The following is a 12,941-nucleotide window of genomic DNA, read 5'->3' on the forward strand; positions in this document are numbered from 1 at the left end:
ATGAGTTTGTGCATCCTTCTGGCTTTCCCACTCAAGTGTTTCTAGGTGGACAATTTCATGCCACAAAGATTTCAGTGTAGAGAAGTAAACCGAGACTGGTTTCTCTCCTTGCTTAAAGTTGTTAACCTCACATTTCAGTTCATCAGCCCTAGCAACATTAAGGGGTTGGGAGTAGGTCTCTTTCATGACATCCCATATTTCCTTAGCTGTTTTCGCCCACAAATAGTTCCAGCTGATATGTGGCTGCATAGAGTTGCACAGCCATGTCATAACCAAATAGTTCTCTTGAACCCATTTGGTATAAGTCTGGTCCTCCTTACTTGGTTCTTTCACATCTCCCAACAAGTAGCTCAGTTTTCCCCTACCCCCAACGGCCATCATGGCCGATTGAGTCCATTCTAGGTAGTTTGATCCATCAAACTTAACTGCTATAATCTGAAAGGCATTCTCAGACATGTTACCAGAATTTCTAGTCCCAAAAACACCTTCCCCTTGACTCTTGAACTCCATTCTTGATCAAGAATTAATAAAAAACCCCTTTTTAATTACTGTAATAGGAGAAACAGCACCCAAACAACTGATAACAACCGGCCTAGGTCTTCCAAAGAACACAGAAAACAAAATTCTGAATGAAACCATTTCAAATTCTGATCTGAAACAAATAATAGTTCTGAATTTTAGGGTTTTCCCTCAAAACCCTAAAGAAAACACAAAGATTTTCCAGCCGCACCTCTCAGACTAAACCAAGATGATCTTTTCTAAAGCCAATCACAAGAAAAAAGCTTACTTTATGAAAAAATCTCTGGCCGCCACCTTCTGGTTGATGTAAAACCCTAATCTTAAGGATCCGAAGCTTCTTCTGATTCTTCCTTACTATTGGAACTTTCCCAGACTTCTACAATCTCTTTAGTAGCAGCCGCACACTACCAGTAACCTCCAAGAATCAGCCGATCCTCCTTCCATGTTGAAAAACTTCCAAACCTAGGAGGTTCTCATGCAGTCGGCCTAATCAGACTAGCATAAGAGATCCTAGGTCGGCTCTAATACCAAGTAGTCGATCTAGACTACAATCAGTCTTGAATTTAAAAGAAAAAAGGATGAAAAAAAGTGATGAGAAGAAGAAGAGAAGAGAGGAAGAGAAGGAGTACACAGAGAGTTTCAGAAAAAGAGAGGGAAGGTTATGATTTCTGCCGACCCACTCTTAGTATTTATATAACTGTAAAAGGGTTGAATTGCCCTTATTGCTTACATGGCAAATAGAATAAGAAATAACTAATAATAAAGCTGAAATAAGTAACTGAAATAACTACCAACTAACACTGTCATATCTAACAGAAACATTGCTGCCATACGAACACTATGGGGACCACATCAGTGTGGTCCACAGCAGTGTTCTCTACAAAAATATCATTTGTAGTTATCTCCAATTCCTCCACCTCTTTCATCTTGTCTCTGAAATCTTTTGATGAAGGAGAGAAAGCCAATAAACTCTCATCTTGGTCATCTCCAAACCTTGAGAACTCTTTGTTCCTCCTTAAATTTCTTCCTTTTGTAATCCTCTTAAACCATTTGCTAGGCTAAACTCCACATAAACCACCTTTTAATCTGAACAAAACCTCTAAAATAAGCACCATATTCTGTTATTTCCAGCCCCGAATAATGTTGCCTCACACTAACACTCTTATCCCTACCAAATAGGTACTTTGACCAATGAATTCTGTAACTCAACTTGATTATTTTCTGAAACAACTCGAAATTATTTTTACAACCCAAATCAACCCCCAACTTACCAATTTTAATTGCACGAATGGCTTCCCCACTAGGTCGTCCTATGCAAACAAACAAATAAAGATATAAAATGATTTTGTGGTTGAGTACATTGACAAATCATTAATTGACTGATCAACCTAATCAGTGGTTAGTTGTCAAAGGCAAATGCAACACGAGTATAGTTGTAGATCCCACATGAAGATGGAAGAAAAGGGAGGAAGGAAGAGAGTAGTTCGACCCTCTCTCCAGCCCCTAAAGATATCTTTTATTCTTTAGTTGTAATCTGAGTACAATTACATTAATACCCTTAAAAGGGCGGACAACACTAAAACAATAATAAAAAAAGCAGAAAACAGGCCCATAACTAAGGCCACTACTCAAAAAACAAAAAACATAAATAGAACTAAATAAAAAAGAAATAAGGCCCATTCATGATTCATCCCATCATCTCCACACTCCCCCTCAATATGAGCAGAGATATCAATCATGCCCAACTTGCTTACATAGTGCTTAACTTTGCTTAGGGACACCCTTGGTCAAAACATCTGCTAACTGTTGCTCCAAGGCAATGGAAGGAAAACAAACATCTCTAGAAGCCATCCTTTCTCTTATAAAATCCCTGTCAACTTTAATATGCTTTGTCCTACCATGATGAACTAGATTATGAATTGTGCTAATTGCAGCCTAGTTATCATAGTACAACATAAAGGGCTTATCATGTGCAATGCCCATCTCCTCTAGAAGTGACCTAAGCCATAAAAACTCTAAAACTCCATGTACCATTGCCTTACGCTCGGCCTCAGTTAAAGATCCGGCTACTACTAACTGCTTCTTACTTCTCCAAGACACAATGTTCCCTGCAACCAAAGCACAATAACCCAATGTAGATCCTCTATCGTCAATACTACCAGCCTAGTCAGGAACAACTTGGAATCTTTAACCTGTTCCAATCCAAAGAAGCCACGGTAGCCTCTAGCCTCAACCCCTCACCCTCATGAACAACTTGGAACCTAAACCTCAAAAGGCCTTTAAGAGAAATAGAAATTGCTGATATAGCTAGTTTGCTAAACTCTGTTAATGAGGTTTACATCTCTTTTGCTACCCCTGACCAAAGAATCTGGAAACCTAATCCTGCTGGCAAGTTCTCCTCTAACTCCTTTCTCAAGGATCTAGTGTCAGAAGATCAAAAGCCTCCTTTTCCGGCTAAAAAAGTCTAGAGATCACACATCCCCATAGAGTCTCTTTCTTTGTGTGGGAAGCTTGTTTAAAAAGAATAAACACCTACTAGTTGCTTCAGAAAAAGTTTAAAGGCAGATTATGCATCTCCCCTCATGTCTGTCCTCTTTGTCTTGGCAACGGGGAGACAACTGATCATATCCTTCTCCACTGCCCAGGCACTAGAAAGATTTGGTACTTCTTCCTAAACCTAGTTGGTTACAGCTGGGTGTTCCCGGAGAGGGTGGTGGACATCTTGTGGCAATGTCAAGGCAAAAGGCTAGGAAAAAGAGGAAGATTCTACTGGAATACAGTGACCCATGCAGTCTTGTGGGGCATTTGGGAAGAAAGGAACAATAGAGCCTTTGAAAATAAAGCTAGAAATGTTGAAGACCTAACTTCCTACATCACACATCTCTGCAAGCTTCGGTAATCAACTCTGAAGTGTTCAAAGGTCTCTCCCTAAATGATCTCTAGAGAAACCTTCCAGAAATCCTACACTCCTCTCCAAGATCTGAGTGGACTATGAGACAGGATCTTAGAGAAGGAGAAATGACTCTAAACTTTGATGGTAGCGCCCAAGGATCCACAGGTCAAGCAGGAATTGGGGGTGTAATCCGATGGGAAAGGGGGAATGTTTGCTGGGCTTACAGTGGTCCGATTGGAAGGGTTGATGCCACAAAGGCAGAGATTTTGGCTGCACTCACAGGAAATCGCCTTGCCAAATGGCTAGGTTTATCCTCCTTAACCATTAAAGGGGATTCTGCAAACACTAGCTTGGTTACAGGATAAGGGAGGGCCCTAGAGACTAGCCCATTTCTTAGTTGAAGCCAGGGATATCTTAGGCTCTATGAATGTGAAGTTGGTTTGGATTCCTAGGGAGCAATATTTTGTTGCTGATATCCTAGCAAAAGTTGGTTTGGATTTCTTGTTTAATGACAGTTGTTTGCCTTTGTAATCCTGCCAAGCCATTCTTGGCTTCAGTACATCCCCTCATGTACTTCTGTTTGTTTCTTCTTCAATAAAAAGTTACCTTTGCTTCAAAAAAAAAAATATACTACCAGCCTAGTTGGCTATAAGCCTCTAGCTTCATGTGTCCGTGCCTAGAGAAGAGGATACCCTTTCCTGGAGTTCCCTTCAAGTAACACAACCCGTTCTGCAGCAGCCATATGTGTGTCTCTAGGGGCATGCATAAATTGACTAATTACACTGACAACATAAGAAAAATCTGGCTATGTGATGCAGAGGTATAGTAACTTCCCCAAAAGTCTCTAGAACACTCCCATGTCTGCAAAGAGCTCACCATCATCAACTGAGAGCTTATGGTTGGAATCAATGGGTGTAGAAGCAGATTTGGCAACAAGTTTCCCAGTCTCCATAAGAAGATCTAATACATACTTCCATTAGGAGATGAAGATGCCATCTTTACACCTAGCAACTTCGATTCCCAAGAAAAATCTAAACTCCCGATCTCCCCTAAATTTCCTTACCATACATACCTTGCCCTACATTTCCTTACCATACATACCTAGGGGAATTGACATCTAAACCTCTTTAGTCAAATCTCCATTTAAGAAAGCATTTTTAACATCAAACTAATATAATGGCCAAGTATAACTCACTACCAAGGACAATAGAATTCTCACTAAGGTCATTTTTGCAACTAGTGAGAAGGTCTATAAAATCAATTCCATACACCTAAGTATACCCTTGGCTACTAGCCGAGCCTTATACCTCTCAATGGTTCCATCAACATGATACTTGATTGTGAACACCCTCTTACATCCCATTGGTTTCTTCCAGGCAAATCCACAATATCCCAGATATTATTGTTGCGAAGTGCTTCTACTTTAGTTCTCATAGCCTTCCTCAATCCAAGTCTATAAAGGAAGGTTCTGGAGTAGGTGGAAATGACTTGTCCTCTCTTTAGGAGTTGGGAGTGTTTAGGGTCCAACCTGTTCATGTCGTAACTTTTGTCTTTGTACCACCTCTGAACAAGAGGATGAGTAGTGAAAACTGGAGGACTAGCAAGTGGAGGAGGAGTAGGAATGGAAGAACCGAGGGATCCGAGGGATGAGGACTTTACCAATGAGACAAAAGAAACCATAGGGGATTCAATCTAAAGGTCGACAGGAAAAGGCAGAGGAAGTGGCTAAGCAAACAAGTCAATGGAATGCTCCCCTTAAAGAATGACCACAAAAAGGAACTGACTCTACAAAGGTGGCACCAATGGAGACAAAATGAATGTCACTAGTGGAATCAAAACAACAATAACCCTTTTGTGTGGAGGCAAACCCTAGAAAAATACACTTTAGACCCTTGTGTTCAAACTTATGTCTTTGAGAGCTAGGAAGATGAACATAACATGTGCAACTACAGATATGCAAAGGAATAGGAAACATTTCACCCTCAGGGAACAAGACAATAAAGGGAGAATTGAACTCCAAGATTCGAGAAGGCATGTGGTTAATATGATAGGTAGTTGTCATAACTGCATCACCCCAAAATCTCGAAAAGGATGCTCTTGGCTACTTCAAGAACATGTCAATTCTTTCTCTCTACCACTCCATTCTACTCTAGAGTGTGGGGATAGGAACTCTAATGTATAACCCCAAACCTCTCAAAATATGAAACAAGATCTTTCTCAAAATATTCCTTAGCTTGTCTGATCGGAATATCTTGATGCATATATCAAATTGGATAAGTACAAATTCACGAAATTGCTTCACAAGTTTGGGTACTTCAGCACAAGAACGCATAAGGTAAAGCTAGGTATAACGTGAAAAATTATCAATAAACAAAATAAAGTATTTAACCTCACATGCAAGGTAAATGGTATGACCCCCACTCATCAAAGTGAACAATATGAAAAGGAATTGTGGGTCTTTTATTACTTGCAAGATAAGAGTTTCTACAATACTTTGACAACTTACATGACTCACAATGTAGGCTTGACAACTTAATTTCCTTAAACAAAGCTAGAAACAAAAGACTCAATAAAAAAAAAACGAAATATGAGCTAAACGATAATGACATAACATAATATGACTGATTGACTCTGGCACATTTGAACCAGAAGCAACTTCCTGAGGTGATACTTGACTTTGTTCAGGCATATCCAATGGGTATATCCCATTCGCCTCATGGCCACTCTCAATCACCTTCAGAGATTTCATGTTCTGAAAAACATAGAAGGGAAAAAGGCTACACTATAGTTCAATATTTTTCTCAAATTACTAATTGAAAGCAAGTTAGTATTTAGTTTAGGAACATGAAGGACTAAAAATAAGGTAAGGGTATCTAAAGCTCTGATATTTCCCTTTCTCAAGATAGGGGCAAGGGAGCATCAACAAGGGAGATCTTGTCTCAGATAGATAAAATCTAATAAGTAGAAAATAAATGAGACACACTAGTCATACGGTCAAAGGCACCATAATCGATTATCCAAGGGATCCTACAATTACCTGAGATAAAAGCATGGTTCGTAGTAGCACGAATACTTGAATCGTCATAGGTATTCCTCATTTCCTGAAAAGATATTAGTTGCAATAGTAGACTCTAAGTGGTTGATGAGTTGTCCATACTTCTCATACTATGCTCTAGCAACAGCAAGTTGTTCCCCCACTGATTTCTTATCACTAGAACCCTTTTTAACCTCAGAAGATGTGGCTACATTGACATTTCCATTCTTCCCAGTCCCACTCTTATTACTATTATTATTGTTCTTGAATCTAGGAAGTATAACCTCTGGATGTAGCTTCTAGTAGATATCCTTTGTGTGCTTAGGTTTCTTGCGATACTCACATACTACATCTTTCTTCATCCAACATTGGCAAAGTGATCTTTTGAAACTTCCATAACCTGCACTGGTCTCTGACTCTCCACACTATTAACCATGGCATAGGTTTGGGATAAGGTCACTTTGTCTTTCGTTAGAATATTTTGTCTAACAATATCATACTTGGGATTGAGTCCAACGAGGAACTTGAAGTCCCGATTTCTCCCCACTAAATTCTTATGAGTCTCGGCATCTTTAGTACACCCTTACATAATAGTCTCCATCAAGTAAATCTCTTACCAAAGAGATTTCAGCACAAGGAAGTAAGCATCTAAAGGTTTCTCCCTCTATTTAAACTATTCACATTATTCTTTAGTTTGTAGTCCCCAGTGACATTCAACTTCTGGGAATACGTCTCTGTAACACTATCCCACACCTCTTTTGTAGTCTCCATCCACGATAATGTTGACTGATATGAAGTTGCATGGAATTCACTAACTAGCTTACTATAGTGTAGTTTTCTTGCATCCACCTTTCATAGGTAGGGTCATCCTCTACAGGTTTCTTCTTGGTCCTGGTGATGTATCCCCATTTCCCTCTACTACGTACATGGATCTTTATAGACTGAGACCATGCTAAAAAATTGATCCCATCCAACTTCACTGAGGTTACTGCCCCCAACAAAGTCTCCACAAACCCTCACAGACCAAACCTGAAATTGTGGAGTGCTTCATCTCACCTCCAGTTTGCTCCATTGGCCAAATGGAGACTAAACAAAATTAAAATAGGGTGTTAATAGTCAATATGTATTGCCCTAAGGCCAAAACTACTCTTCAAACAGCCAAATTAGGAATTTCACCAGACCCGACAAAATGGGAGAAAGAGAGAGCCTAGCTGCTCCTACCAGAGGCACCAAAAATCTTTCCAACTTGGATCGATCTCAAAGACAATCTAAGTGCTTCTATTCCCCAAGCACCACTTACATACTACCTCTATATCCCTCAATCTAAAAACTCTCTAGTTAGCTAGGGTGTTTGGGAAACTCTCCAAGAACCTGCCTTGGGCCCAAACATCACTGCAATCTTCTCCAAAAACCTCCACTAATTGGGCCGAATACTTGCTACTCAATTAACCAATCAACTCTCCTTACTGTGTATGGGATTAAAGAGAAGAGAAAGGAAGAAGGTAGGACCACCATATATATATATATATATATATATATATATATAACAAAATTTTATTAATTTGTTATTTTATTAACTAATTAAGTTATTACGCTTAAGTAATTAAGTTATAGTTGATTAATATTTTATTTTTGAACAAATAAATACTTTATATATGAGTAAAAAATTATTGCCAGCATGGCCCACTAAAGTGCAGGCAGCACAAAACATTACACCTATTGACCTATACCCTCATCTATGAATTTGTCTTAGTTTTAAAGTAGTTAGAATTTGCTTTATTTCAGTTATTGAGCCCCAAGAGAGATCTAAGCCCCTACATTTAGTCTATAAAAAAGTCATTGTAATTGAGTTATTGAGATCTGAGAGTCCTCTTATTCTATTGTTTCTTTTCTGGTTTTCTAAACAAAAGTTGAACTTTCTCTATTGTCTACCATAGCCTAACATCTATAGTATAGTTTTATATTTTTTTTTTCTATTTTTGCCTGTTAATACTTGCGGCTGAAGCCTATGGCTGTGTATGAGGAGTTTTCTGCTTCAGATTTGAGCCAGAAAAGGCTTAGAAGAAGAGATAAGAAGAAAATAAGTTTGTAGGCCAAAAACCTAAGGCTACACCTTATTAGGTTTAACATGATTAAGTTAAAAGTTCAACCCTGCTAGAAAAAGACTAAATTGACCCTACAAGACATGCTAAAGACCTGTCAACAGATTTTAGCAATCTACTTCTTTGTTTATAAAACAACACTGCTCTTCTGTGAAAAAGAATATCTATTTTCCAGTACTAAAAATATAAATGTAGAAGTAATTTCTAAAAGGTTATAAACCCCCACTCAAGTGGAGTTTCAATGGGATGAATATACAAAATATAACCAAATACCTGCACTGTAGCCAGAGCAGTATCTCTTGCTACCCCTGAATACAGGCACAATTTAACCAAATTAATAGCAACAGAAACCTTTATGGTAACCCATGCTTCCCTTTCCTGAGCAACACCTTCAACAACATCTAAAGGAAGAGTTACAGGTCGCACCAAATCCCCAGAAAGTGTCTCAAGATGTTGGTTCAGTGGCGGAATGGTCTTTGGACTCTCTGAGAAATTAGAAAGGGCACATTCTGTAATTATCTGATATTCCCTTGTAGATAAAGCTGCTTGCAGGTCCTCTATCTGAAGATCAAAAAATTGCCAAGGTCAGGAATGAAGCCACAACTTCAATGAACATACAACCTAACAAAATCATAGATAGAACAAATGAAAAGGTTAAAACAACCAAGAAAAGCCACTAACAACACCTTTGGCATGCATCAGGTTACCTTGATTGTAGATTCAGTAACTGGCATTTGATGCAGTAAGTCCCGAAGTGACCTCTGAACAACAATGGAAATGCCCTTGACGTCTTGAATTATACTTTCACCTGATTCCTTTCCACTACCAACAGTTAGGTTGATGTCTTCAACCTGTATCAAATCTAAAGTTCAGAATATCACAAAAATATACATGCAGATGGAAGTGTAGTGAGAAGTATAATTCCAGTGTTGTTAAGATGCCTCTCAATTAATGCGTATGTCCATAGAAAATAGGCACCAGCACAACACTTTTTGCAACAAGACAATGACATAGTTTTGGATAATGTATCATGAGAAGGATACATGAAGTTCCAGCACTTCACATTTCCAAGCTTTTCTAATTTTCTTATTTTTACAACATTTCTGAATTATTATGTAACCTTATGCCTACTTACAGCCATTTTCCCATGTTATGATATCTGGAGTTGACATGTTGAACACTTGTGGACATCTGAATGCTTAGCACATCTGCCATATGGCAACATGGTGTGCCCCTTCAAGAAACCTTTTTGATTAAATAATAAAAGTAAAAAAGAAGAGGAAAGGGAAGCCTTCGCTAAAAAACTAAAATAAATCTACCACTTGATGTGCCTCTCCAGTTATGGGGCAATGGGTATAAAAAAGTGCCTAAATGGAAGTATTGGAATGTAAATAAATCATAGTGAACGCATCATAGACAGATTTTGGAGAATGAACTGCCCTTGCTAAAGAGGGGTGTAGAGACAGAGATAGTGAGGGATGAATTGTACTTTGCTTTCTTGTTGTACCATTCGTTTTCTATTCTTTTTACCTTGTATTATAAGGACAGAAGTGTCCTTTTACATCTTTTAATATAAATAGCCTCTTCCAAGGATCAAAATTTTGATACGTATCGGCCTGTATTGGCCAATACATATCGTATCCGAGCCTTCCCAATACACCCCTACAGGGGGTGTTTCAGGTCGGCGAGTGGTTCAGGGGGTAGACCGGCCTTAAACCGGCCCCTCTGAACCAAATTCGAAAAAAAACACACATAAAAAACAGTACCGATACAGGCCGATATGCCCTACCAGCGTATCGCCCTGTATTGATATTTTGAACCTTGGCCTCTTCTTGGTGTGGTCGACACATTAAACACACCCCAAATCTGCAGTGTTCTCTCTTGTACGAACTATGACATGGTATCAGAGCAGGTTTAGTTGGGAGTTAGTTTGGTGAACCAAGGCTAACAATCGAGTACTGTTCATGGTCAATTCACGTTACTGTTCATGACTACTGTTCGCGCGAGGTTCATTCTATTTGGCTTTGATCTCAGACTTTGTTCTCTTATATTCAGCATCAAGTTGGGTCTATTTCTCAACCTTTTCGAACTAGCATATCCTTTTTTTCATGGACCATTCTGATCAAGACAAGAAATCTGGATTTTCTGGACTGGGACAACACTTGGGTAATTTTTTCAGTGTTTCCTTTCAAATAACTGATCCATTTGCTCTAAAATTTACATCTTGTGTCGCCCTAGGCTGTTCTTACAGCCCTAGAAATTTGGTGAAGATTGGAGTTGGTTTGCTAGGGTTTTGATCCCTCCCTTTGTTTGGTTCATCTGTGAACCTGTTTTGGACAGTGAACATATTTCTTTGCTTTTTTGGCCTGTTAGAGACTATTTTCTTCATCTTTTCCCTTACTATGGCATCTAAAAGAGGTGATGTTCTTCCTATTAAGTTCAACGGAACCAACTATGCCTTATGGTAGTTCCATTTTTAGTTTTATGTTGAAGGCAAGGGGTTGTGGGGCTATATTGATGGATCCACCATTGTGCCTAAAGTGGTTGATTCAAAAGGGATGCAGACTTGGATGATTAATAATGCCCAGATTGCATCCTGGATTCTGAGTTCAGTCATTACTGATGTTGCTATCCCTATGAGGGGTCTTCAGACAACCAAGGAGATGTATGAATATCTAGAAAATATTTATCAGCAGTCCAACATCTCATGATAGTATCAGGCAATCAGCTTGAAACTGAGATATTTTCCTACAGCCAGGGTGAAGGAAAAATTCATGAATACTATGTGGGGTTCATCAACCCTTGCAAACAGTTTGAGCTTATTCACATGGGTGAAATGTCTTCAACATGCTGTATTCAAAACTTTGAAGGAACATTTAATAGAAGGAAAGTAATGCACTTTTTGATACATCTCCGACTTGAGTGAGGTAATAAGATCAAACATTTTATATAGAGACACTGCGCCCGGTTGTCGGGGAGAAAGAGAGAAGATGCAGCCGCTCCTACCAGAGCTTCCCAATCTCTTCCAAAACTGAACCACCCTCTTTTAGAAGTCAAAAGGCACCTCCCAAGCACAGAGAGCCACACCCAATGCTTCACTTTTATCTGTAACTTCGAAAATCTCTAATCGGCTAGGTTTTGGGCAGAAACAGTACAGCATCACTTCGTGGCAGTTTCCGGCCAGAATACAACTCTCCAAACCCTCTACCAACTAGGCAAAAGGTCATCTGAACTATAGAGAACCTATCTCTCCATACACTCTCTTAATCGAAGGGTGTATGGGAAAAAGAGAAAGAAAAAGAAACCTGCTCTGATACCAAGATGTAAATCAGTCCTATAAAACTGATATAAACTTGGTAAAATTTAGAGAGAAAAAAGAAAGAAAAATAGAGAACAACAGCACAAAGGAAGAAGATGGAGAAAAGAAGAGGAAGAAGAAAAAGAGTTTGAATGTCTCTTCCCTCCCTTCTCTAATCCTTTTATTAAACTTCAATCTTAGGTTAATTACAAGTATGCCCTTAAGTGGGCGGCCAGCTAGCCAGTAACATAAAGAGAACTAACAAAAAAGAAATAACAGGCCCATAAAGATAGGCCCATTAGCTAACAAATAAATAAATAACATATTACAAGAAAAGATACTAGGGCCCATTCAGCCCAATCTCTCTACACACTTGATACTATTTTGGGTGAATTACATAGAGGAAACTAGGATAATCACTCAATCAGTTGTGAATGCCAAGAATGATACAGTAGAGTCTATATTTCTAGCAAAAGATAAGTCCAAACCAAAGGACTTATCTAGGGTGCAGTGTTACGAGTGCACAGAATTTGGTCATGTGATAGCCCATTATAGGAAGAAAAATACTTGTACTTACTACAAGAAATTTGGTCACATTATTACTGAATGCCCCACAAGACCACCTAAAGGAAATCAATCTGGTGGAACAAAGAGTCATCACAAGGCATATCAGATTTCGGTTAAGGGATCAAATGATACATCATCCTCCACATCTCATACCAAGAATGACACTGCAAATGTCATTACTGAAGAAAATATTTGACAGTTGATGTCCTTGACAATTTCTTCTGCATTTTCAGCTTTCGGCTTGTCTAGTAAGTGTGCCTACTATTGTGCTTCTCCTATTCATCTCTGGATAATAGATTCGAGTGCTTCCAATCATATGACGGGAGCTACATGTGGTCAATCATCCTATCCATGGTTTAAAATGTCGCGACATTTCGCTAATGTCGCCCGACATATGTCGACGTCGAGACATACCGACGTGAAATCTCACTTGAATTAAAAAAATACAAAATGTCGGTCGATATTTCGACCATTTCGGTAATACCGCATATGTCGTTTAAAAAACAAAAAAATGCAATATTTCGAAAC

The 12,941-nt window shown here is 38.9% G+C and overlaps 1 protein-coding gene across 2 annotated transcripts in view; it reads right to left on the reverse strand.

Moving 5' to 3' along the window:
* Positions 1-12,941, reverse strand: part of LOC104609851 (pleckstrin homology (PH) domain-containing protein) — a 165,833-nt gene that overhangs the window by 114,370 nt on the left and 38,522 nt on the right. For both annotated transcript variants that reach the window (XM_010276250.3, XM_088895911.1), the window contains exons 30-31: positions 9,256-9,399; positions 8,822-9,109 (exon numbers count right to left, since the gene is read on the reverse strand). In XM_010276250.3, coding sequence (XP_010274552.1) covers positions 8,822-9,109; positions 9,256-9,399 — 432 coding nt within the window. The remainder of the gene's footprint in view (positions 1-8,821; positions 9,110-9,255; positions 9,400-12,941) is intronic.

Source organism: Nelumbo nucifera, chromosome 1 (assembly GCF_055504915.1).
Source record: "Nelumbo nucifera cultivar China Antique chromosome 1, China Antique-T2T, whole genome shotgun sequence".
NCBI classification, from domain to species: domain Eukaryota; kingdom Viridiplantae; phylum Streptophyta; class Magnoliopsida; order Proteales; family Nelumbonaceae; genus Nelumbo; species Nelumbo nucifera.